Genomic DNA, 24,752 nt, shown 5'->3' with positions numbered 1-24,752 from the left:
GGGCTTTGTGCCTGTGAAGTTGTTAAGCTGATGAACACAGCATGGCTTGTGACACTTGCAAACCCTGCTCAAAACGCACTAGAAACTGTTGCTAGGATCCTTCTAGCTGGAGATTAGAGAAAAGGCCTGAATGCTGCGTGTGCCTCTGTCACTGCTGACTTGCATATTTCTAGGGAGAGAAGCATCAGCTCAAGCATAAAATTAAGAAGGAATATGGCAATTACCAGTCAGCCAGACTGGAAGCCCTATCACTCTTTCCTTGGCTGTAGCCAAAACCCACAAGTCTTAAGAGTGTCCTAGACTTTACACTGGATACCGTCCTCAGGAGTGAAAAAGGCTGGGAGCACACGCATCCATGATGACAGCAGTTTCCAGGTATTGCTGCAGTCCAGGAGGGACCACTTATGGTTTTGTTTTAAAAAAGGGGATCAGAAGGTCACAGCAGGCAAGAGCATGTATGGAGATATCACTACAGAAAAGGAGCTGCCTACAGAAGAAGGGAGAGCAGCTGTATCACAAACGAGAAGCCAGGCAGGAGCAAGGGATGTCAATGCTGAATTCCAGGAGGATGTAGCAGCTCAATATTTAAGGCTGTGCTAAGGTCAAAGAGAATGAGCCAAGAGAAAAGCTCGTGGTTTGCAGATGAGATCATTAGCTATCCCAGGCAGCTCCAGTGCTCTGGCTCTGTCAGACCCTGATCTAAAAATGGGCTGGGTCTATGCTGTATATAAAAATAAGAGGTGGCATATCCCCCCTCTTTGCTTTCCTGAGAAGAGGGAGGGCTGCAAAGTGAGAATATGTCAGGGCAAAGGTGGGAATGCACAGGGGGTGTAAGTAGTCACATCTAACAAGGTGGCAGGAGAGTAACAGAGGAGAAGACATTTGGAATCATGACAGTGGGGCAGGGGAGCTGGGAGGGGGAGTGGAAGGAGTGGGAAGTGGTGCAAAAGGAACAAGAGATGAGAAATACCCTGAGGGACGTGAGAAGGAATAAACAATATCCTGGGAGCAGTGAAAAGCAGCAGCAGGCAGGGAAGTACGTTATTGAGATTTAGACCAATCTTACATTGAAAGGAAATGATGCGTGCTCTAGCTGCTCATCATACATATGTGTAAGCTGCAATCCTGCATGCATATGCTTTTTCAATGATAAGGAAATGAGTAGCAAATTAATTAGGAATTGGGAGCACTGTTCAGATTGCCTGGCAATCCATAAACAAAAGATGGTCAAGTGCCATGACTGAAAAGAAGCTTGGAGCTCAGAGAAGGCTTGGACATTTGGCACTCAGGCTAACTGAGCTAGATAAAACACTGCAAAAAATTTGGCTGCAAAGCAATCTGCTTATCCTGAAACTGGCTTGTGTCACTGCAGCATCTCAGCACAATACAATCTTGTAGTTGCATTTTCCCTGGGCACTGAGCTAAGCAAACATTCCTCTGCCTGTTGTATCTTACAGAAGAAGCTGATGTGAAGAGGATGATAAGGATGTTGGGCACTTCTAGTGCTGGGCTAAGTCTGAATTGTTGGTCTGGCCTCTCTCTGACAGTGGCTGGTGTGGAAGGTGACAGCTGTCTGAAAGGTGTCTATACTTTATGGGGTATTAACTAGCATGAATCATAGCAGCTGTACTAATGTAAACTTATTTCTGTTAATCGAAAATGGGGTGTTAAGCAGGGTTTGCCTGGCCTGATCTGTGAAGGTCTGACTCAAAATGATGAGAGCAAACTGATCCTGGAAGGGAAAAAAACCCAAATGACTATCAGAACAGTTAACACTAATGCCCACTTCATCTGCTGTGACTCACAGCTGCCCTTATGTGATGCCTTACTTGCTCCATGCTCCAGCTCAGAGGCCTGTTGCTTGTGTGCCTATGACCCCCATATGCTTAGGCACTTCAAAAAAATCAAGCAGTAAATGTGATTATAAATGTCATCCAGCTCAGATGAAGTAGGAATGGCTGAGCTGGGGCTGGTCCAGTACATAACTGCTGGTGATTAACCACAGCAGGGAGCACCTCACAAGAAGGTGTCCAGACCTCTCTGCTGGCAGGTGTGGATTAATCCCATGTGTATAGGTTAGAGACTAGTGTCAGTGCTGTGGCTTTGAGTCTCTCTAGTGATGATAACTCTGGGTATGGTTTTATTTTCCTATGGATTGCTTGGTCCTGTATTGAATGATGTGGGGATCCTGGTCTTGCTACCATCCTGTGGCAGTGAGTTCTGCTGTTTAATCATATATTGAAATGGGGGAGAGGGGGGCCAGGTTTGGATTTGCCATCTTCTAATGCCACTGTGTGTCCTCTTGGCCCTGTGCTGGGAGCACAGAATTTCCCCCGTTACTGTTTTTGTTATTTTATACACTTGTGTCATTTTTCCTCTTTAGACGAGCTCAGGACCAAAAGGGATGGCTGGAGTTGACTTATCCAGCACCCTGCAGTCATGAGCCACTATGCTGTTAAGTCCAGAATGAACTGCCAAAAATGTACTTTCACACATCAGAGGTTGTGAAATATTTCTGCGTGCTCTACAGCAGATGTAGGACATATGCAATAGCAGATAGAAAACCTCAAACAAGAATACGCTGTGGTGACAGCCTTGGGAGGAATCAAGGATATTGCTAATGTAATTAGTGCTTGTAGTTGGGGGGGAGGATTTCCTTGGTAAAAGGGATGAGAAACAGGCCCAAACTTTCCTCTCCTTGTAGAGGACAGCATTCCCAGGCTGTCCATCACTTCTGTTGCCTTTCTTTGAACCTCCTCAGGCTCTGTAAAATCCGTCGCAACCTGAGGTGACCAGTCCTGCCTAGTACCTGTGGCCTTCCTCCTCCCAGTCCTTGTGCAGCTGGACACCTTGCCTGATGGCAGCGTGCTTGGCCAACGAGCGCTGAGCTGGGTGCGGGAACCCCAGCTCCCTTGCACGGGCTATTGCTGCTTGTAATGCTACAAAAGATGACTTGGCACAGCTTTAATGTGGGTTTTCTAAGATAATAATTTTGGTTTTATTGACACAGTGTCACTTATCATTGTGTTGGCCATCTCCTTCACTTGGTTAAGTCTCACTCCAGTACCCAAGAGTCCTCTCTGGTCTTGAGAGGCTGTTTTGACATACCCAAAATAACCTGTATCCTCTGCAGGTTCTGTAACCCCACCAAGAGCTCCCTTCCCACATCACATATGTGTATTATTCAAACCAAAAAAAGAAGCACTTGCTTCCTTTACTTTGAACTAACATCCTTCTGAACGACTCTCATTGTGCTCTAAACACTTCCCTAAAATCTAGTGTCACTCGTGTATCTCTTCATTTACTGCCTTCTCCTAAGATATTGTACTTAATTACATTGTGAACCCTGTTACTTAAGGGCTCAAATATTGTCACTTCTTGAATTAGTTCCTGCGTGTTACTGAAAATGAAGTCGAGAATAGCTGCTTTTGCTTGTGGGTGCTCGAATTAGCTGTTCAAAGAAGCAACTGCTTAAAGCACTGAGGAGTGTTCTTTGTGCAAGCTTACAGGTGAATTCCCCCATCTTCATTTTGTTTAAATTGTGCCACTGTTTCTTTCAAAACTGCACAGCCAGTTGTCTTTATCTAGAGCCCTAGTGATAAATGTGCAGCATGGGATTATAAATGTATTACAACTCCTGGGGTTGTGAATTCACGCAGAGTTGATGGTATGATCTTCTGCACTTAGAGGTTTTCCACCTTAAGTGTTTTAAGGTTTCTGAGTTAACTCCACAGAGGCGTTTAAAAGACTGCATTATTCCTTCAACCCTTTGGCTTGAACCCACTTTTCTATGTAACTTGCAGCCAAGTATTATAATATCCCATTTGCTTTTTAGCGTTCCACCAAGTTTCTGTCATTCATAGTGTATTAGTCATCATCCATTGCCAGGATTTCTAGTTCACCTTAAAATCAGCCCATTTTGAGATGTTTAAAGCCAGGCTTGAAGGGGAGCAGGGGGAGTAAAAGAAAAAAGAAAAAAAGAGCCAGTAGTAGAAATGCTAACCTTCCTCCCTTATTTAAGAATCTGTGTAAGATATGACTTGATCAGTCTTTCCTGCTCCTGTCTTCTCTGAAACTGTGGGAGTTGCTGAGGGAATGGGATTTCTGGGCTTGAATTTGCCAGCTAATGGGTTTATGTGTTTATCTGCTGCAATGAAAGCAAGCAAGTTTGAGTCAGGCAGGTGAGAAAGGACCTTCAGTAATTCCCCTTACTCTACCCTGCTGTGTAAACCTGCTAGGTTTAAGGCTCTGAGGGCTATGGGGCTTTGCTCTCTGTCCCTATTAGCATGGTATGCTGGGCTGGGCTGCCAACTCCAGGGCATGGAAAATTAGGGTGCAATCTCATGCCCCATCCCACCACAGCCTTTTGTGTACTTCAGGCTGGCCCTTCACTGACGGGGATGGTGGGCACTGCAAAGGGGCCTAGCCAAGCGAGGAAAACAGGATTAGGCATCCTGAGGAATGGGATAGCATCATCCTGAGGGGACCACGTGCCATAAGATGTGAGATTACGCCGGTCCTTCACTGTAGGGCTCTTCAGGGAAGAGGCTGATGGGATCTCCCACAGATTAATCTGGTTAAGCTATTCTTCATGGGGCAGATAATATCTATGTCAGCATTCGTAAATTCAGACCCACTGATGAAAGCTCCTCCGCAGCCAGCTGAGAGCTAGATAACTAGGGCAGATACTACCTAACATAATGGCTTTCAGCACTCTATACAGACCTCTGAAAGCCAAAAAAAAGGAGCTCAGTGGAGAAAAAGGGACCAAAGTTGGGTGTTTGAATCTCTCCATATGTGTGTAGTGTCTCAGGTGCACACTGGGGACAGCATGTGAGTTCCTGCTGGTGCTTCTGGAGAACTTTGCCCTGGAACTGGTTTCAGTCAGAAATTGCTGATTCAGTGAAATCAGCATAAATTTATTGTCACCCCTCCACCCCCTGGAAATGTGTATGTTTTAATCAGCTCAGCGTGTTCCCTTTTGGCTTTGTATGATAATGTAAAAGTCAACATGGTAGTGGGCGATAGTCAAAACCCTTAGGTCAAAACAATGTACTTCAAACAAATCAAAGCAAAATGTATTTTTGCATATATTGTTTCAGGCCATTGCAAATTTAGACGGTGCAGGCTTATGGCACACAGAACAACATTTGATTTCCAGCAGCCTATTAGGAATCCATGGCCTTAATGTCCAAACAAACACTCAATAAGGTTCAGTTTGTTTCCCTTTTTTTAAGAGAGTTTAGTTTTGATAACAGCTGCAGGGCCGACAGCTCTGAAGAACGAGCCTTAATGCATTCCTGCGATTAACAATCTTTAAACTTGATGTGGTCCCTGGCAACTCCTTCTCAGTTTCTGAAGCTTTTTTCTTTTTTCTTTTTTTTTTTTGTTTCCTTTCAAAGCTTCTGATGTTTCATAGGTAGACATGAACTACATCCATCAAAGCACAAGTTTAGCTGTGATGTGGACAGTGGGGTCTGCAATGAAGCCCATGTGGTTTCCCACACATTGGTGGCTCCAAACCCACCCCTCAGGCAGGCTCCAAGGGTTTGTACTGTGCTCAGGCTGCCTGTGACAGCCTATCCAGACTGCACAAACCAGAAGAGGCAGTGTGTGGCTGGGAGTGCAGAGCCTGGGCTGACACAGGAAATTATTGTGGCCACCGGGGTTTGCAGGAGAGGTAAGGATGAAGCCTAGGAGGGAGAGCAGCTTTTGGACCCCTGTTCAACCCACCTGTCCAAGACATTTGCTATGCTCTCAGTTGATTTTGGATAGGAGTCTGCTTGCAAGCCCATGCTGTCAGAATGGGGACCAATCCTGCAGGAAACAAGGCAGGGATGAATCCCCAAGGGAGGGCTTCCTGTTCGTCCTCCTGCCACCCCTGCAAGAATGGAAAAGGCAGGGGGGTGAGTCACCTGCAGGGATAAGCCTGAGCCATATCCAAGTCCTTCTTGCTCTTTTGTTGGCTGCTGTTTCTCAGAGAATGGGTGAGCAAGTGAGGGCCCGTGTTAGGAACCAGGCAGGACACAGGGCTGCTGCCTTCTCCCTCCATCACAACATGGAGGAAGGGGTGAGAAACAGGACCAAATATGCCAAGGGTCCTCGTTGGTCCTAAGCAAATATCTCACCGGAGAGCTCAGCAGTGTGAGGTAGTTCCCATAGAGCAATGCCTGTACCACTGCTACTCCCGTATCTTCCCCAATGCTGGTGTGGTGTGGGGAAGCAGAGCACAAACTCCCTTCCAGGGCTGGACCGCTGCTGGGAGAGGTACTAGTAATGGAAATTGAAATGCAAATTCTTCTTCTGAGTGGAGAAAAGGCCGCCATAAATCAGGAGTGACAGGAACACAAAGACACCATTCGCACAATCAAGGGATGTTTCATATATCAGGGAGAACCAAGGCACAACCTCTGCTACCAAAATAAATCAAATCCATTTTTTTCCTCATCAGTGAAGCAGTCTCTGAAATTCCCTGTTTGAAGAGCAACAGAAAACAGAATTCTGAGATTTGAGTTAAATTTTACTCAGACGTGGCATGTTTTCTAATCCAGACAAGAAAACATTTGTTTTAAAGGGTCAGTGAAAAACAAACAATTCCTTCCTCCCTCCACATCCAGCAACATGATAGGGATCTGTGTTTTTGTTTTTGTTTTTTTAAATCTAATTTGATCATCTTCAAGTAAATAATACTGCTGCTGAGAACCTTCAGAAATGACCCTTCATAATATAATTGTGTAGTTTAGAAACAGAGTAACCTCAATGCAAAGAAAAGAGAGTAGAAATGTTTGAACAGAAATCCTGTCCACAGGACACCAGCAAAAGGAGCCTGTCAGCATAGAGAGCTTTTTCCTAGGCTTGAACCTATAACCACAACTAAATGTTTCACTAGCCTGTGCATAGGGCTGGGCAAGCTGAAGTTCTTGCTATAGAAAGAGGTGAAAGTTTTAATCTGAAATCAGAAGTGGCAGAGCTGAGTGATTGAATTTGGTCTTGCAAGCCTTGCCCTGGATTTTAGCTTTTCTCTTCATCATGCTGTCACAAGTGCCAAATCTATCCAGCTTTCTTTGTGATCACTGATAAAACCCCTGTGTCTCACTGTATTCCATGTTAGAGTTGAGAAAGGTCTTGAAAGACCTTCAAAGAAAGGACCTTGGCTTACCAACTGGCTTCCCTACTAGAGAGCATGTGCTGGGTGTTTCTCTGCTTCCATTTAAACAATTCTAAGGTTCCCAGATCCCAGGGGTGCAAGATCTTTATCCCAGACCTGCTACAAGGTGGGTTTTTTGTGCAGTTTTCAGTGTGTGTCTCAAAAGCAGGTCAAGGATGTCTAACGCTATCTCTGCATTGCAGAAAATGTGATTATGTATGTGCAAGTGGTCTAATAAATCAGCTATAACAAATGTGAGCTCTGCTTTTTGACTGCAGCTGCGTCGTCTTCTTCTGCATGTAGTGTTGAATTACATGGCAAGACTGAAGCAGTTGCCATCTTCTGTTCTCCACCCTATCCCTCTGCTGGAGGTTCTCCCCTCAGCAGGAGGGGCTGAGCAGGATGCGTGTCTGCCCTGTGCTGCAGTGGTTTGCAGGACTGTGTGTTGAGATATGTAAATTAGGGGAGAGCTCCACTGACTGATGGAGTTACAGGCTATTCCTGCCCAGGTACAAATATATGACCCTTTTGGAAAGCTGTTGGGTGGTAAGCACTGGAGTTGTCCCGGTTTATATTTTCTCAGGCTGAGCCACCATCCTCTGCTATTCCAGCTGTAGAATGGGGATTGGACAGACAGGCTTTATTGACATGATTTGGAATGGATTAAAACTTACAATTGAGATATGCAGGTTCTGTGTTAATAAAACCTTTCCATCACACCACCACATGCTCAAAAGCATGTTAAGAAGCAGCTGTATTATGAAGGGCTTGAGAAATTCAGATTTGTTTTCCTGCAGCTATTTTTCTGTCCCTGCCAGGGTCAGGTACATAATTTGTCATCAGACTCGCTCTGCTGGGGCTGGAAAGAACTATCTCTGTTGCTAAAAGATGACCAACGATAGCTTCTCCAATGCTAAACTGCTTTTTTTACTTTGCTGTTTTGAGCCATTTCACAACTAGAAGGGAAGCAGAAGCACTGCTAGAAAGTGAGAAGCCTCTTCCTATGGAAGGATGATTCTCTCTCCTTGGATCGTATACAGTTGTATTTCCCTGGAAATGATGTGTTTCACGGGTTCCTCCTCTCCTCTGCCCTGATTGCTTTATTCCAGTCTTGTGCTGTGTCTTACCCAGCCTGCTGGTGGAACTGTCTGTGGGGACAGTGCTCGGAGATGAGAAACAAGAAGGAAAAACTGACCCAGAGTGGTCACAGTGACTGAGTGAAAAGGGAATAGCTTAGTTCTGCTGTTCCCCCAAACAAACAGACAAACATATATATTCATGTCTATACTGCTTCTTTATGTATTATGCAACAAATTAAATATGGATCCCCAAATTTATGTGCTATTGAGATTAGAGGTGTGGGGCCAAGACTTGATGGGGTCTGGAAAGGGGATCTGGAAATGGTTGTCTAGCCCCACCTCAAATTGTTAATGTCTTCTCTGTGTTTGGACAAGTTCACTGTCTCTGTGCTGTGGGCTGAAGGGTGGTTGCTTTACTCAGGACCTTGCTTGTGCAGCCTGTGGGGGTTTGATGACTTTAGTGGGTTTGTTTTGGACCTTGATGGTGGTAGTTACAGGGAGAAGGTGCTGAAGGATCACAGCAGTTCCTTCTGCACAGCACAGGGTTTCAGTGCTGTGAGGATGGGGAATGATGTTGTAATATCTTTTATTGCTCTGTTCCTTTTAAATTAGGGTTAATTGCAAAAAGTAGCAGAATTCTCAAACACGTGAAGAAAAGGCCTTCTTGAGAGAAAGATTACATTTCTAAATAGGTATGACTGTCTTAAAACAGAAGACTTTGACCATTTAAAAATAACACGTGCATCAAATGTGTCATCAAAAATCCTGGGTACGCTAGGTGAAGAAATAAAACACTAGACGAACCACCAAAACACCTGAACTTACATGCCTTCCCAATGAAAGACCTATGTCAGCTGATGATTGTCCTATGCGTGTGGCCTATATCGTTGTATATCCTACACATATGCATAGGCATACTTCCTTTGAAAAGCTATCACACAGCGGCCCGTAACAGGGCCAATGTAAGTCTATCATTTCCTTTTTATACACCTTCAACCAAAACCCTGTAAGGCAGCATCCAGCAAGCTGGAAGGAGTGTGAGGGAGAACTGTGACTGCTCAAGGGGGAGGAAAGGATCGGGGGGGGTGTGTGTGTGCGGGGAGGCTTCATGGAAATGGTCTGAAAGCATGGAGAGAGAGACAGGACCGGTGAAGAGCTTTGTACGTGACAGTGCAGCCCAGTGTGATGATTGTCACTTGGAAATTTATGGCTCTGTGAGGCTGAAAAGTATATTTGAAGGGTTGCTAGAACTAATTACCCTGGAGAAATAAAGCTGGACTTAAACAAACAAACAAAAATTACGATAGGGGTCACCATGCACAAAATACTGGTGCAAATTTGTGGTTTTCCTCCGTACCCTCCTCCCCAGTCTTAGTGGCAGGTGGGTGGGAAGGGTGCAGAGCAAGGGAGGGAGGGGGGTAGGGAAATATGCCTTATCAGCCTGGTGCAGCATGCAGGGGTTCGAGCACGTGGCAGGCTCCAGACCTGGCACACTGTGGCTGCCCTGGTCCCCGGCCGCTGCCTGGCAAGGGTCCCTCGCCCCATGCGGCCCCAGGACCTTGACCACCTGGCTGTTGGCTGGTGATTTGTCATCCTCCCTGATGGCAGAGGGGCTGGGAGCAGAGCTGGCTTTAGGGACAGACTGTTCTTTCCGGGAAAGTGATGGGAGCTCTTTTGCACTCATTTTTCAAGATTTACTGCAGGTTCTCGGCGGCTGGCTCCTCCAGGCATGCCAAGTCTGTCTTTACTATCCTGACCTATGCTCTGGTTTTTCTTTTCCTTCCGCTTGCTCTCGTAAATAATGTGAAAGCTCTTTAAATGCAGTGAAGCTAAGGGAGTGCTCAAAGCATGCCTAAGAGGAGGTTGTGCTTTACATACTGTGGAGGTGCAGATGCCTCCTGCTTCAGCCTCCTGCCATAGGAACAGGTATGGCAACTTCTTTTCCAGAAAGCTGGTGGTGCAGAGGAGTTTTCTCTTCTTCCAAAGAGGTGCTATGGCAGCACCATCCCTTCTTTTCCTCCCTGATAAGTGGTGACTGCAGCTATCTGAGGAAAAATGTTTTGGTCCCTTACTTGACTCAGGCCAAAATAGACACCCTTCCTGCACATCACAATGCCCTATGGGAATGGAAGTGTGAAGCAACACGTGTGCTGGCAGCAAAATGGGTGGATGCTTGAGGCGCAGGTCACAGCAATGACTTCTCACCCCTCAGGCCTCCCTCTGCCTTCTGACTCTCCAGGAAAACTGTTCTGTTCTGCATTTTTCTCACACTCCTTGTCAAGTCCTGTCATTGCTGAGTTGCCACAGGTAAGCTGAAGTAGGACAGGCTAAGGCCTATGGTCTTCTGCTTGGAGAAGTACATGTATGTGGTCAGCAGAGTATTAGACATGCGATTAGAGGAAGGGACTCTTTCCTTCCAGCTCCCAACTTTCCTCTCCAGAGATCCCATCAAGCTCAGCAGCACCTTGCTGATGGTGATGATGAGGATGCACTTGGTACTGTCAGTTTGCATCTGCATTGCTTTCCCAGCCAAGTGGCATTCTGGGTTTGAGAGATGTCGGCTTGTGCAGGAGCACAGACAGCTTCTGGTTTGGGTTTGACAGTCACTACATTGGCTGCATAAGCTGAGTGGATGTGATGTGCAAACGGGTTACGGGGAGAGGAGATAATTCTGTTGTCTGCCATGCAGACAGCTGGATGTGTGATGGCCACGAGATCTGTATGGTAATTTGCCTACTGGATACAAGGGTGTCAAATCTCACAAGGTATGTGAGTACATTAGATACAGCTGTGAAAGAGCCTGTGGTCATGGTACATCTTCGTATCAGTGATATAAAAATCTGTAGGAAAGAAGTCTTGAAATATAAGGGTAGATTATTAGCAAGAAAACCTTAAAGCTAATACTTCTGCAGTAGTCTTTTCTAGTACACTGCTGGCTCCATGTCTGATTGTATCTGGACAGCAGGAATAATTCTCAGATGAAAGAAAAGATTGTGTAGAGCATATGTGAGCTTTAAGTCACTGCTAAATATATTTGGAAAGGGATACGCTGCATGTAAGGGATAGGAGAATGAATTTGCAGAAGGTGATGGGTCTGCCGACTGCAGGTACCCTGAGTCCAGTAGTAGCTGGTGTGTTATCTCTGAGAACAACATATGAAGCTGCTGCACTGGTGGGCCCTTGGGAGGGCTGCACTGGGCGTGAAGCAGCTGTCCTAATCCACAAAGAATGAGTTTATCGCATATATCTGGTCACTGGTGCCCACCATTGCCAATGTCTTGTCTTGCTGAGCTGGACAGGTTATCAATAACTTTGATGTCTCTCTTTGGCTTGGTGATCTACTGATCCAGGGGGTTTTAGATGAAATGTCTGCGTCACGACATAGCCTGCCCTGCGGTGGACCTTTGCAGGCTGCCATGACCCCACTTGAGCCCTGTCCTGTGGAGCAGGGGAAGATGGCTGGGTTTTGTACTCTGCTCGTCAACATTTTGTACTAGCTATGTCCCAGCTAAAACAATCATCTTTATTCCATCTTTGTGGTAAAGTCACTTTATTGCTATAAGCAAAGGGGAAGTAGGCTGCTAGAAATGAGGTAGTTAAGTGGGCAGTATTTAAACAGTGTATGTACTGTGGAGAGGGGGGAAGGAATCTGAGAGTAGCTGACTAGTGGAGAAAGCAATGAAACCTGCACAGGACAATGGAAATGCAAGTGTGATCCTTTGGTGCTCAGTAATTAACGTGACGGAAGATCGATGGCTGTGAGACAGCGAAGAGTAATCCAATAAAGGAGCAGGTCCTGCAGTCACACAGAATTGGGGAAGGTTGTTAAAAATTAAAACAAAACAAAACCAATAGGCTCATAAGAAAGAGACTGAAGAAAAAGGGAAATATTTGGCATGGCTGGAAAGGATAGGGCAATGAGCTAGGCTGTAACTGGTATGTCCAAGTGAGATTAATGCACATCCATAGTTTCTGACTGGAAACTGTACAGGGAAAAATAAGTTAGGCTGTAAATAAGAGGAAGAGGCATATATTTCCAGAGGCTGTCAAAAACTCCAGAATAAATAGAGTGTGAAGTTGAAGCTATATGAAAGCAAACAGGTCACAGGAATATGAATGTGGTAATAGCAATGTACTACTAGTCCTAAATCTGAAGAGAGGTGATGAATACAACAGGCAGAAAGACATCAAAGAGATAGCTGAACTATGCCATACTGATGATGGAGGCTTTAGCTAGCCTGTGCTATTCGCAACTTGCTGTGTAGGAACTGCCTTTTTTGGAGCTGGTCATTCTGCGGTCAAACATGTTGATAACTTGTGCTTATGTAGCTTACTTTTATTGAAGGAACCTGGAGCACCCTTGGAAGATAGCAAATTCTTTGGCAGATTGGAAAAAAGAAAGATGTGTGGGTATTAGACTGGACTTAGTGTTACACTACTATAACTATGGGCTGAATTTCATCTTGGGATCCCAATGAAGGCATCAGTGGAAGATGGAGGTAGAGAGCTTAGGTCTTCTGGCTCTAGCTTGTCTGCGTGCTGTGCACCTGAACAGCCAGACACATCTCTGAGTGGGTGCAGGGAATTTATGGTAATCTATATGCAGTACATTACTTGCCTCTATAAAGTGGAACTTGGAGACTTTTTCCGTTGTTCTCAGGAAAGATTTATGGGAGAACCATTCTCCCTGTGGGCACTGTCCTCATCAAACGCAGTTGTAGTTGAGATGGAGAACAATCTTAGGTCAAAGACACTGGAGAACAAACTGGGAGACTCTTGCGCAGTTCCCAGCTGTGCCCTATGTCTGCTATCTGCCCTTGGGTAAATCTGCTCCTTTCGCTGTGCTCTGGCTTCTTGCGTGCAAAGCAGAGATCGTAATGCATTGTTAGGCTGTCCTGTTTGGTTAGATTAAAAACTCTTTGGGGCAGGCAGCGTGTTTTACCACATGTTTATGTAACATTTTGCATAATTTCAATTTGATCTCACCTAGTGTCATCTAGGACACGTGGAGATACCTCATAAATAATACTAATAATATTTTAATATTGTTAATGCTTAGCACATTCACAGCATTTAACCCCCCTAAACCAGCACTCAATACTATTGGCATCGCGATGATTGAGCATGAGTCATGTTGGCTTCTTTCCCTGGCATGGTGCAATCTGTCAGCTAGCCAGAAAGCTTGAGGGGTTTAGTGAATATGTACTGGGTGTCAGGAACACCTGAGTTTTAATGCAGTCCCAGGCAGTGACTTAGTGTGTGATCTCTGGGTAATGTTTTTTCTAAAGGGGACTCTGATCTTTGCCCATCTGACTTGAGGTGGTGGGAGCCGGAGGCTTGGAGCTTCACAATTCTTGTTGTCTGTGTTAGAAATGACAAGTATTACACACTCCTGAAAACCAGGCTTTAAGAAGCTCATGCGTTGGAGAACCCACATCAGGGGCCACTTTGGAAAAACCTGCTCCTCTCCTATTTGCTTTCTTATCAGTAACAAAGGGGAAGTATTTGTGTACCTTAAGAGGTAGTTGTGAAAATTAATTAAGTTTACGTAGTGTTTTGACAGAAGCGCTAGCTGGTTTAAATAAGCTTATTTTTACTGAGTGCTCTTTGTTGCAGGATGTAAGAGGAGGGATGGAAGAGACAGAGAGCAGATGTGCCAGTGCTCTCCTTGCACATCTGCTCATCCACCACAGAGTCCCTTCTGCTCCTCAGGTGAGAAGCTTAAAAAATGAGCATCTCTCCCACCCCTCACAGGTACCTCTGTCACATGTACATTCAGGAGCTTCCTTTTCAGGAGGCCATCCATAGCCCATTTGTGTCCTCGAGGAGATTCCAGCAGCTGCTGTGAGCCTGTGTGCTGGCTGGAGCTCCTAGCCTCCAGTTATCTGCTGAGACAGATTGGCTCAGTCATTTGCAATCAGTCCTTCCTCTGGGCACGTGTCCTGCAGGCCATCGGTGACAGTTCTTCCAGCATACCCTCTGGGAACCAGGGCAAAGGGGCCTGGGATGCATCCAGCTACAAGCCTTCAAAAAAAAATAAAAAACAGTGAGGGAAAAATGTGCATGCAAAGCAAGGGTTAGTAGCATCTTGAAACTCTGAAAATAATGCGTTTTATTTAATTACAGCCAATAATGAAACAAACAGGAGCTCACACCCAGCTCTTTTTGTTATTGCCCTGCATTTTGCTTAGACTTTATGCAGTTTCTTCTGAGTGACCTTACTGAGCACTCCATACACTTCTGAATTAATCTTTACTTTGCTGCAAAGCTTTGTCACCGCGTGACTTTTTTCTGTACTGAAGCACTCGTCAGAGAAGCCTGCTAAGCCAAGCACATGATTTAGTGATATTGTATCCACTGAAAGCATCACCTATCTGGGAGAAGGGAGAAAGACAAAGTGGCTTTATCCCATCTTTCTGACTCTCTGATTCGGGACTGCAACTGGAGTCAGAGTACCCTTTAAGATCAGTTAGCCTTGGAAACTGGCTGTCTGGAGGACCAAGGTGCTCACTTCCACATCCTTCACCAAGTGATGTGCTGGAGTACAGGATATGGCCCTGGCATCTGCAGAGAGCAGAGCCCCTGCACAGAAGGTCATGTACTCCTTTTAAACTGTGAGAAGATCCATAATCCATCCTTTGTGCTTTCATTGTCATCTTCACATTCTTGCAAGGCGAGGTGGCCTTCTATCAAAGGTGCTCTGAACTCCCTTCAGACGTATTTGAGTCGTGTGTCCCTGTGAGCTCAGCTTGGACTCGTGTGACCTTTGCCAGAGATGGGTGGGAAGCTGCAAAGAGTGGAAAAAGTGATCTGTAACATCTGAAAACTAGGATGGACTAGAAAGACAACAGTGATGAACAGAGAGACCAGTGCAAGAAAAAGGAGCAGGAACAGGAAGACAGTGAGTGTTTGCTGGGCTTTAGACCTTTAGTGCTGGTGGGGTTTCTTCTACCAGTTTTCCTCTCTAGGGAAACAGCTTTTTATTTAAAGGCAGATGTTTCCACCATCCTTTTGTATTTGCTGTAAAGTAGTAGGGGAGAAAAACAACCCTCAAAAGCAACATCCAGGACCCACGTCTCTGTCCTCCACATGACTCTGCTGTAGTCCTGGGGAGGCGTCCCCCAGCCCTCCAAGCCTGAGCAGTGACAGGCAGCTGCATAGCAGTGCCCATTTCAGGAGGTTCATTGAAATATCCACTTTGTGCCCCACAGACCATTTCCCAAGGCCATTTTCCCAAAGTGAAATATCAGTAAGCAGTAAGAGCTTTATAGTCTGGATCCCAGTTTTGTGGTTCAAGGGGTTTCTTCTGGTGGTCCTTCCCTGGTGTCTGTTACCCCTACATCTCCATCTGCAGCAGGAAGCAGCTGCTGAACCTGCTACTTTGACTAGGAGATTTTGGAGCAAAATTCTTTCAGCTGTCATACAGCATAACAATATTCCAAGCTGCAGTCCTATCACCTCATGCTGTGACCTTGTTGAAGCTCCTAATGTGAAGCCAGGTCAGGTTTTGGATGGCAATCTCCAAGGCAGCCAGAATGCTGCAGGAGGCACCATTTGGGAGTCAGCAGGAGGTGCGATTCCTCAAGTCAGTCCTGAACTGATCCCACAGCATGGTGGAGTATTGCTTTGCTGGCCAGGAAGATGTGCAGCTGCAGTAGCAGCCATCTGAGGATATTAAAAAGCTCTTTCTCCAGGAACAGTGTCACGGTTTAAAGCTGGGCCGGCTATTAAACCTGCGGCAGATGCTCTCTGTTATTCCCCCCCGCCTCCCCCCAGAGGGAAAGGGAAAGGGAAAAGGGAGAGAGACTTCTGGGTTGGAAAGTTAAAACAGTTTTAATAAACTATAATAATGAAAAAGAGTATAATAACAATAATAGAAATAATCAAATATATACAAATATATATACAAAACCAAGATTGAACTCCCCTGAAGTCAGCCACGTCACCACCGGCACTGCAGGGCAGGCTCCGGGAAGGCCCAGGCTGGGCCTAGTGACGCTCGAGAGCTGGATTCAGGGATGCACGGATCGGGATCAGGGGCAGCAGGAAAACAGACGGAGTCCTCCTTGGACACCGGCCATAGCAGAAAAAGCGAGACCCTCGTGATCCCCCCGCTTTATACAGAGAATGACGTGTATGGGATGGAATACCCTCGTTGGTCAATTTTGGGTCACCTGCCCTGTCCGCTCCCCCCTGCAGCTGCGACCCCCCTTTGGCTCTTCACTCGTAAGCAGTGAGGAATTCAACAGTGACCTTGGTTTCTCTCAAGAATAAGTACAGCAAGAACCTTTCTGCACAATATCCCTACCGGTGCCTCAGTGATAACTGCAGACTTCGAGCGTTATCAGTCCTGGAAGCAGACACTGTCTGCAAAAACATGCAGTTAGTTTCAGAAAGTGCAGTTACTTAGAGGAGACTTAGCTGAAAGTAAAAATCACTGAAAGGAAAATCGGCCTGGTTTAGGCCAAACCAGGACAAACAGTCATTACCTCTAATACCCTGCTCAAGTTTAAATTTGGGTAATTACTTTTTTCTGACCTAAAAAGAGATTCTTGGGTAGGCTTTTTTTCCTAGATACTGTATTTTTTTCGTGCTTCCTATAGTCAACAGCTTTGTAGGAATGTTACACACTGTTAAACAGATGCTCTGTTGCACTGTGAAAGTTAGATGCAATTTGGAGGTGGACCATTATCAGTAAAGAAGCTCTGGGGCCCAGCTGCTATAGGCAGGAGGTAATCATTAATAGTAGGGCTGTGTAGCAGCATTGATGAAGATTCATAGTATTTGTGAGATATTTGAATAGTTAGCAGTGGATCTGCACACCTCTTCTGAAGAAAACACCAGGTTGCTTTAAAAGACCAATGTATATCCATCCAGGTGGTGTGATAGCCAGACAGAATTCTTGGCATAACTTGTGCTGGCTTTAGGACTGACGGGCTCTCCTGTGGTCAAGAACATCATAAAGAAGCCTTCTTTCTCTCTGCAGCCTCCTTTTTGGTTAGGAGCCCTCTGTGGCCTGTTGTGGCCCTACACTAGGTCAGAGCTCTCTTGTTGGCTTCCTATTTCTGGAATATCTGAAGACTTGTCTCATTACAGGGCTACCTCTGCTCTTTAGATTCCTTCTTAGCTTCTTAATTTCTGTTGTGCATTTTTCCTGACGGAGGTTAAATTTCTTTCTATTAGTTTTGGTTTTGCTGGACTTGAGAGTTTAATTGATGCAATTAGGAAGTGTGAATAAATCATTATGGAAAGAGTTTTAAGAAATATTTACTTCATTTTGTTTCTGTAATTAAAAAAAACAAAAACAAAAAAAAACACAAACAAAAACAAACAAACAAACAAAAAAACCAAACCAAAACAAAACACAACCACTTTCCAAAATCCTCTTCAATGCTAACCTAACTCTGCAGGGGGATATGATGTGGTGTATGAGATACAACTGACATAGTTCTCATTAGTCTCTAAGACAAATCTGAATTTGAGCTAGGCAGCCAAAAGCCTGTGTGGCCTGGTACAGGACCCACTGTCTGAGCAGTCCTGGGAAGTTAGACCGATCAGAGAGGCTGACCTATAGTGCTTTGTTTTGATGGTGTTTATCTGATTTTATACGGATACAACTGAGTCTTTCTCTTTTCTAATAAATCTGTTCTTGATGTAAAGTTCCTTCCAAAAGGCAGAAACATGGAAGTATTGCCAAGCATTTAAAATCTCTCTACTGCCTCCCTCTGCTGTAGTTTCTTGTCCTGCCTCCCAGTAACACCACCACAAGTCATGTAAGTCTTCCCTAGTGCCTCTCAAATCAACGTGACAGTCCTGGTGTGTTTGGCAGTACTGCAGTCCTTTCCTTGGCATCAATATTGTGAAAGACTTGAAGACCTTAGCGATACATATGTCAACACTCTAAAGTTCAGGTGCTCTTCTTTTGTGAGAAGGGTGTATAAATGATGACATGATGAAAGCAAACATGTACAAGACATTACATGACATGGGAAGACCTAGAGCATGTCAACCTTGAGGGCTGCAAAAAGGCTTTATAAATTGCCCTCTATGGCTTGGCCACCATGAAATCCCAGCACTGCAATGCTGGGTATGGGCATTTAATTTCCAATTGACTCAGAACTTAAAAAAAAAAAAAAAGAGTTCTAAGGTCAAAAAAACACAACCTTTTTTTTTCCTGTAACATTGAAACATTTCTTTGCACTAAAAAAAGACAAAAAAAGAAATGTTTCAGCCTTTCCAAAATAGGATTTTTAAAGCTTTTTGTTCTGAGAAGTGATTTTGATTGTTTTGATCTATTTGAACATAAACACATTTTGAGATGTATTGTCCTTTGAGTGAACATCAGGTGTTGCATTCAACTTTTTCTAGTGGGTTCGCTTATCAGATTGAGGCTGAAGAGAAAGAACTCTTGTTGCCTCTGTCAGTTTGTTTTGTAGAAAAAGACCATGAAAATCCTATACATCAGCATAGAAGGAAAAAAAAGTGAGTGGTGAGAAGAAAAATGTGGGAGGGGGAAAAAAATGAAACTCACCTGTGAGGACATCTGCAAAAGCCAACAGCAATGAGGGAGAGAAAGTAAGTACTTCTTTCCATGGAGCTGCTTGTTTCTCAGACCTTTACAACACAAATCACTCCTTCCATTATAAATGAAATATTAACTGTCCTGGTGCAGCTTACAGCATCCTACCAGCTTCTTGCAGGAGGATCACAAAGCAGGGGAGGAAAGCAGGGAAGGAACACAGCACTGTCCTTAGCTTATTTCAAAAGGGGGGAAAGAAAATGCAATCACTGCAAACTGGAATCACAAGGTGCAGCCATTTAGCTAGTGGGAAGCATGGTGGGATGAGAGGGAGGTGGAGAGGAGCCCAAAGGGGAAGCAGAGAGGAGTGATCATCCAAATGTGATGTCTCACCTGCAGGTGCCCCCAGCTGTGCCTGCCTGGCACTGGCTCAGAGGTGGGAGGCCACAAGGACTTGTGTGCATGGCTGGCCGGTGTTTGTGATGCATTGCATGGGGCTCCATGTTTCCAGTTCAGTCACTGAACTGCTCTGCTGCAGCAGGCTCTTCTCTCTGTTTTGGGGCAGGAACAGGTGCTGCCATGACCAGCCACACCACAGGGCTGGCTTTTAACCCCTTGCTGTAAGAGCTTTGTAGCCAAGATGTTTTGCCTGCAGGTTAAACAGGTCTGAGATATGAAAGACGTGAATTTGGCACAAGGCATAGCCTAGGAGTGGTTTGGAGATAGCAACAGGAAAGACTGAGGGACTGTCATGCTTGTAAAGCTTTTATATTTTCTGTGCTGTTAGAAGTGCCAGCCACTGGGGAGCTATTTGTGCCTGGTGTACTCTTACTCTTGAGCTGATGATGAAGGAGGAAGAGGAGAGGGGACCCCAAAGTATTGTTTTGTTTTGCTTTGTTGTACTTTTGTCAGCAATAAAAGAGGAGATTGAGGCTGATTCTAAGAACATTTAGTGGTACCCAGTTTTCCAGGTGCAAGCTATTTACAACTCCAGTACAGCATGCCTTGCTTCTGATATCTGTCATTCAGGAATTGAGCCCAAAACCTTTGCCTGTATCCCATCACTTGTTGCTAACATCATCTCACATTATGCATAGTCATGTTATCAAGCAGTACCGCAACACATCCAGCTCCCTGAAACACCGGTAGATCTCCTTAACTGTCCTGTAACTTGTGGCTTTTGGCACTGACTCCATACTAGATGGTTTGGGGTGGGTGATGGTGATGCACATCCCCCTTGAGTCTCTCCCCATCCCAGACATGCCCTGTCTATTGAAAAACATGATGGAGGGCCAATGGATGGATACACAGTGGCTGCTTCTGGCCAGCAGCTGGCCGGGCTCTGCTCGGGGTGTGTAGGGGCAAGGATGGCACCCATCAGCAAAGGAAAGTGTCGCTGCCACAGGGGCATTCTATAGAACCAGTACAAGGAAATGTGTTTTAGACAAAATATAATTAACCTAGATATGGATCTTGATGCCACAAGACAGTGCTGAAGCCAAGAGCTTAACAGGACTTTTACAAGGAGGAGACAGTTATGTAGATAATGAGAATAACCCATGGTTAAAGGAATCAGGAAACCTTTCTCCTTTGCTGTTTTTCCTTTTCCAAATGAGCACCATGACCCCTTTATCTGTAAGGGCTTGAATCAATTGTGAACTGTCACCAATAGGGAAAAAACCTCCCTTTAAGGGCAAGTTATTACGTAGTGGACTGCTGTGGGTTTTCTGGTACCTTCCTCTAAAGCATCTTGTGGTGGCCCAGAGAGAGGAGCTGACCATGGGCAGAAATGCCTGGGTCTCCTTTTAGTTTCCAAAACCTGGTGGATGCCCCAGACCTCGCTGGGAAAGGTGTCAGGAGTGAGGCCATGGGAAGGGAGAGCAGTGGTGAGGAAGGGCTGAGGCAGGGCAGGAGAGCATGTGCATGGGTTCACTTATAATTAGGAGATTTGAACTTTGAAAGAAGTTAATTAATAATGAAACTTCTGACTGAATGATGCAGATTGTGAAGACTGGCTTTGTCAGCAGCTGAAATTAATTACAGGCTCAGGCACGGGGAAAAGGAAGGGGATGAAGGATGTGTGGAGGGGGAGGCATCACCAAAAGAAGGATGATAAACCTGGCTGCAGGCTGTTGCTGTGGTGATGGGAGGCAGTCACAGTGGTTGACAGCAGTGACACATTGAAGGCAGCAGATACTTCTAATTACCCCCTCCACCGACCCAAGCAGGCAGCAACCCCTCCTGACTCCGGGCAGGAGATGCTCCGGTTTTCTCTTCACACTTACTTTCTCTCCGCTGCAGGTTGGATGTGCCTTTTCAGGGTCCCCGCCTGCTCTGAAAGGAAAACTGTGAGGTGGCAGTTTTTCCTAATGTCAGTTTAATAGCTCTGGAGCAGCCAGCGATTCAGCAGTATCCTCGGGAAGCCTGGACAATGCTGGCAAACTTTCAGAAAGCTGGTATCCAAAAAGCAGGGGAGGAGAAATGGAGTGCAGTCGGCCACAGCTTTTTGAACAAGAAGATGAGGGCCTTGTGCATCTGGCCCAAATTGCAACATTTCTGGGAGCTGTGACTGGCTAGGTCTTGTGCTTTGGGGTCTTGCCAGCTGCCCGAAGGCACCCTGCCATGGTCTGCGTGGCTGGGGGGGGAGCACTGCAAGGGAAGTGAGAGGAGCAAAGGGAGCATGGGAGCATCCTGACCACCCACGTGTTGCTGCTGCTGAAGCAAGTACACAAAAGTGTAGATCTGTATGAAGTAAACCCCTGACTTTGAGCCCCTTTGCCTGAATTCCCCGAGTTTGGCTGCAGAGAGTAGTACTCCCTGCATCTGGGTCTCTTGTGTCATATTTTCTGGATATTTGCTAAAGACAAAAAAAAAAGGCTTTTAAAACAGTTTCTGCTTTTCATTTTTTACGTATTAATTTTATCCAGGGCTGTTCTAAGCACTGGCTCTGTCCATACCTCTCCTGACTGCCTTATGCCCAGGGAGAGGGACTTTTGCAGCCATTGGCTCAGCCCACACAGAAACTCTTTTGGGCCCTTGAAGAGTGTCTTTCATCACTAATCCCTCTGTTAGGGCTTCACTGGTGCTGCCTTTCCAGTAGCTGTCAAAGTACCTGCTGCAAAATGGAGAGGCTGAGAGTGATGGGACTGCTCAGCCTGGAGAAGAGAAGGCTCAGGGGGATCTTATCCATGTGTATAAATACCTGAGGGAGGGAGTAAGGGAGACAGACTCCGCACAGTGGTGCCCAGTGACAGGGCAGGAAGCAATGGACACAGCCTGAAACAGGGGATATCCATTTAAAAGTAAGAAAACACTTTTTCACTGTGTAGATAGTCAAACACTGGAACAGGTTGCCCAGAGATGTTTTGGTGCCTCCATCCTTGGAGATGTTAAAAATCCAAATGGATGTGACCCTGAGCAATCTGCTGTAGCTGATGCTACTTTGAGCAGGGAGGTTGGACAAGAGGCCTCTTCCAACTTCAACTATTCTGTAATTCTGTGAAAGATGATGCTGAACAGATTTTTGAGAAGTCTGGAAGAGAATTGTAGTCTTACCTGAAAAGCCTGTGGGAGCTAATGGAAACCTCTCCAATTCCTTTCCTGGGTCGTTAAAGAAATGTATAAGAGAGAGAAAGGTGGAAAGTTGAAGCTGTGTTGTGTAGACCTCTGAGGACAAACATTTTATTCGTGCCCTTTTTGGTGTGTTCCTGTCAGAAAAAGCCTCTGGTTTTGAAGCCTGCATCAAGGGTGGGCTCCATGTGCATTACTTTATATGGCACTTGGGATTAACTTAGTGAGGGATAGTGATAACGTGTTCTTGAAATCACCTCATAGCATGATTGGCACAGTAGAGCTGGTGCCCTGCTCTTGTCTGATTTTGCAACTGAAGGTAGCTCACTAAAAACCAGGTGAGGGAGAAGAGAAAGAATTAATAATCTTCTAGATCAGATTGTGCAGGTTAGTCATGAATCACTGTCAGAGAATGAGCACAGAGGAGTTGCTTAGAACAAACCATGGATGTTGAGTGTCTTTCAGAAGTGACCAGAGATACAGGCCACCCTTTTGGATTCAGTTCTGCAAGGACTGAAAATGGGTGCACTCAGTGGGTTGTATTTTTAAATGTATAATTTCTTGGCTCTGTTATTTAAAATAAAAAACAAAGAAAAGAATTTCATCTGCAAATGGAAACTGAGCAGGTATGTTTACGTGAGGTGTGTTAAAATACCCAAGAAGGAAGGTTCTGCCAGAGGTTGGAGGTCCATTCTCATCAGATCTATATCACTGCTTTACAACGCGAATGCTGGAAAGATATCACTGGAATGTGCCCACTTTTAGAGCTAAAATACTGTAAATGAATTCTTGGATAAGTGTGTATCAGGTCTTAAGACTCCTTCAGGAGGAGAGGGATGGTGAAGAGGAGGCAGTTAGAGGGTGTGGAGAGCACAGAGAAGGTCACACAAATACACCATTTTTACTCTCTTCTGTAATATAGAAATGAAGTGGCACTTGAAATTAAAAGGCAACAAATTAAAAATAAATAGGAGGAAACAATTTTTAATGTAAAGTATAATTAGCCAATGTAGCTCGCGGCTGCCAGCTATTATCGAAGCAGATATTTTAGTAAGATTATCAACAAAGGATTCAAATAAATAACCAAAGCATCTGCAGGGACACCAGTGTAGCTGAGAAAACAATTATAAGGGCTATCAATCCTTATGCTTTAGGGCATAAACAGATCACCAGCTGGGGTCAGAAACACAATTTACCCCTATGGTTACTGAATAACTTAATTAGGCATATTGTGGAGTTTTTTCTAGTGTGGGTCACTGCTGGAAACAGAATAACAGATTAGATGGACCATTGACCTGTTCCAATATGGCAACTCTTTATCTCCAAGTTCCTCTCAGAAGAGAAGAGTGAGACTTCTAGCCTTCTGTTGTACCACCTTCCCAGGAGGGCAGTAATCACTAGGCTCACATAGAGATCTGGCTATTTTGATTTAGATCCCTAGATCATAGAGATCTTTGCTACATTTGAATATAGGCCACCATGGAAAGCATCTCCTATGTATTTGCAAGATTCACTAAACCAATGAGGGAAGGGACTCAGCAAACCAACAGGAGAGGAGTGAGCATGTGTTTAACTATGGTAACGATTTGACTTGTATAAATGCCTTAGGCTTTTGTGCCACTTCTACTTTCACCTTTTCAAAAGAGTTTTGGCTTAATCAAGGAGGGGAGTAGTTGAGGAACTGAGGGGAGAAAAACATAAGAATGCAATTAATCAGCCTACCAGCAGCTGTTATTTCCCTTAATCTTCCTATTTTGTCACCCCAAGCCTAGAGCAAGCTTATCTCAGCCATGATGCTTTTACAGAAGTTTTCCTTGACTCTTTTCCACCTGGTTTGAGTGCGTCAGCATGATGGTGATTTTGTTAAACTGCATTACCCTGGGGATGTACCAGCCATGTGAGGATATGGACTGCCTTTCTGACAGGTGTAAAATCTTGCAGGTAAGCAGACTTCCTTCTTGTTGTGATGGTGCATCAGTCCAAGTCACAAATTTTCATGTATGCTTTCCTTCAGTGTGTGGGTAATACCTTCCTAGGCAGTTTGGCAAGAATGTCCCTGGCAGTAAGCTATCCTGTTGTAAACTGGCAAGAACTTGCTTTCAGGAGGGGAATGGGGTGAGAGAGAGATAATGAGTGAAGTCTACTTATGACCGTGCAATACAGAACACTTGCTAACCTTCCTGATCCTGTGCATAAGTAGAGGTTTCCTGACATAGACAGCTGCAAGATACATAGCTTAGAGGTAAGCCAGGGAGAAATAACTAATGTTATAGCACCTAGGCAGGAGAGAATAGCAGCCCACAATGCACTTACTACTTTGTTGAAGAGCAAATGTACTACTGAGTCCTCGGGTAATGTGGTATTCAGAATGCCCAAAGAAAGGAGAAAAAAAAGGCTTGCCAAGAAGGGCCATGGGTACATCCAGCCTATGAATGCA

At 45.1% G+C, this 24,752-nt stretch overlaps 1 protein-coding gene across 1 annotated transcript in view; it reads left to right on the top strand.

Moving 5' to 3' along the window:
* Positions 1 to 24,752, top strand: part of CACNA1I (calcium voltage-gated channel subunit alpha1 I) — a 165,731-nt gene that overhangs the window by 46,743 nt on the left and 94,236 nt on the right. The window contains exon 2 of the mRNA XM_068402512.1: positions 24,145 to 24,256. Coding sequence (XP_068258613.1) covers positions 24,145 to 24,256 — 112 coding nt within the window. The remainder of the gene's footprint in view (positions 1 to 24,144; positions 24,257 to 24,752) is intronic.

Source organism: Nyctibius grandis, chromosome 5 (assembly GCF_013368605.1).
Source record: "Nyctibius grandis isolate bNycGra1 chromosome 5, bNycGra1.pri, whole genome shotgun sequence".
Lineage (NCBI taxonomy): Eukaryota > Metazoa > Chordata > Aves > Nyctibiiformes > Nyctibiidae > Nyctibius > Nyctibius grandis.
This window is presented reverse-complemented; position numbering and strand designations above follow the sequence as displayed.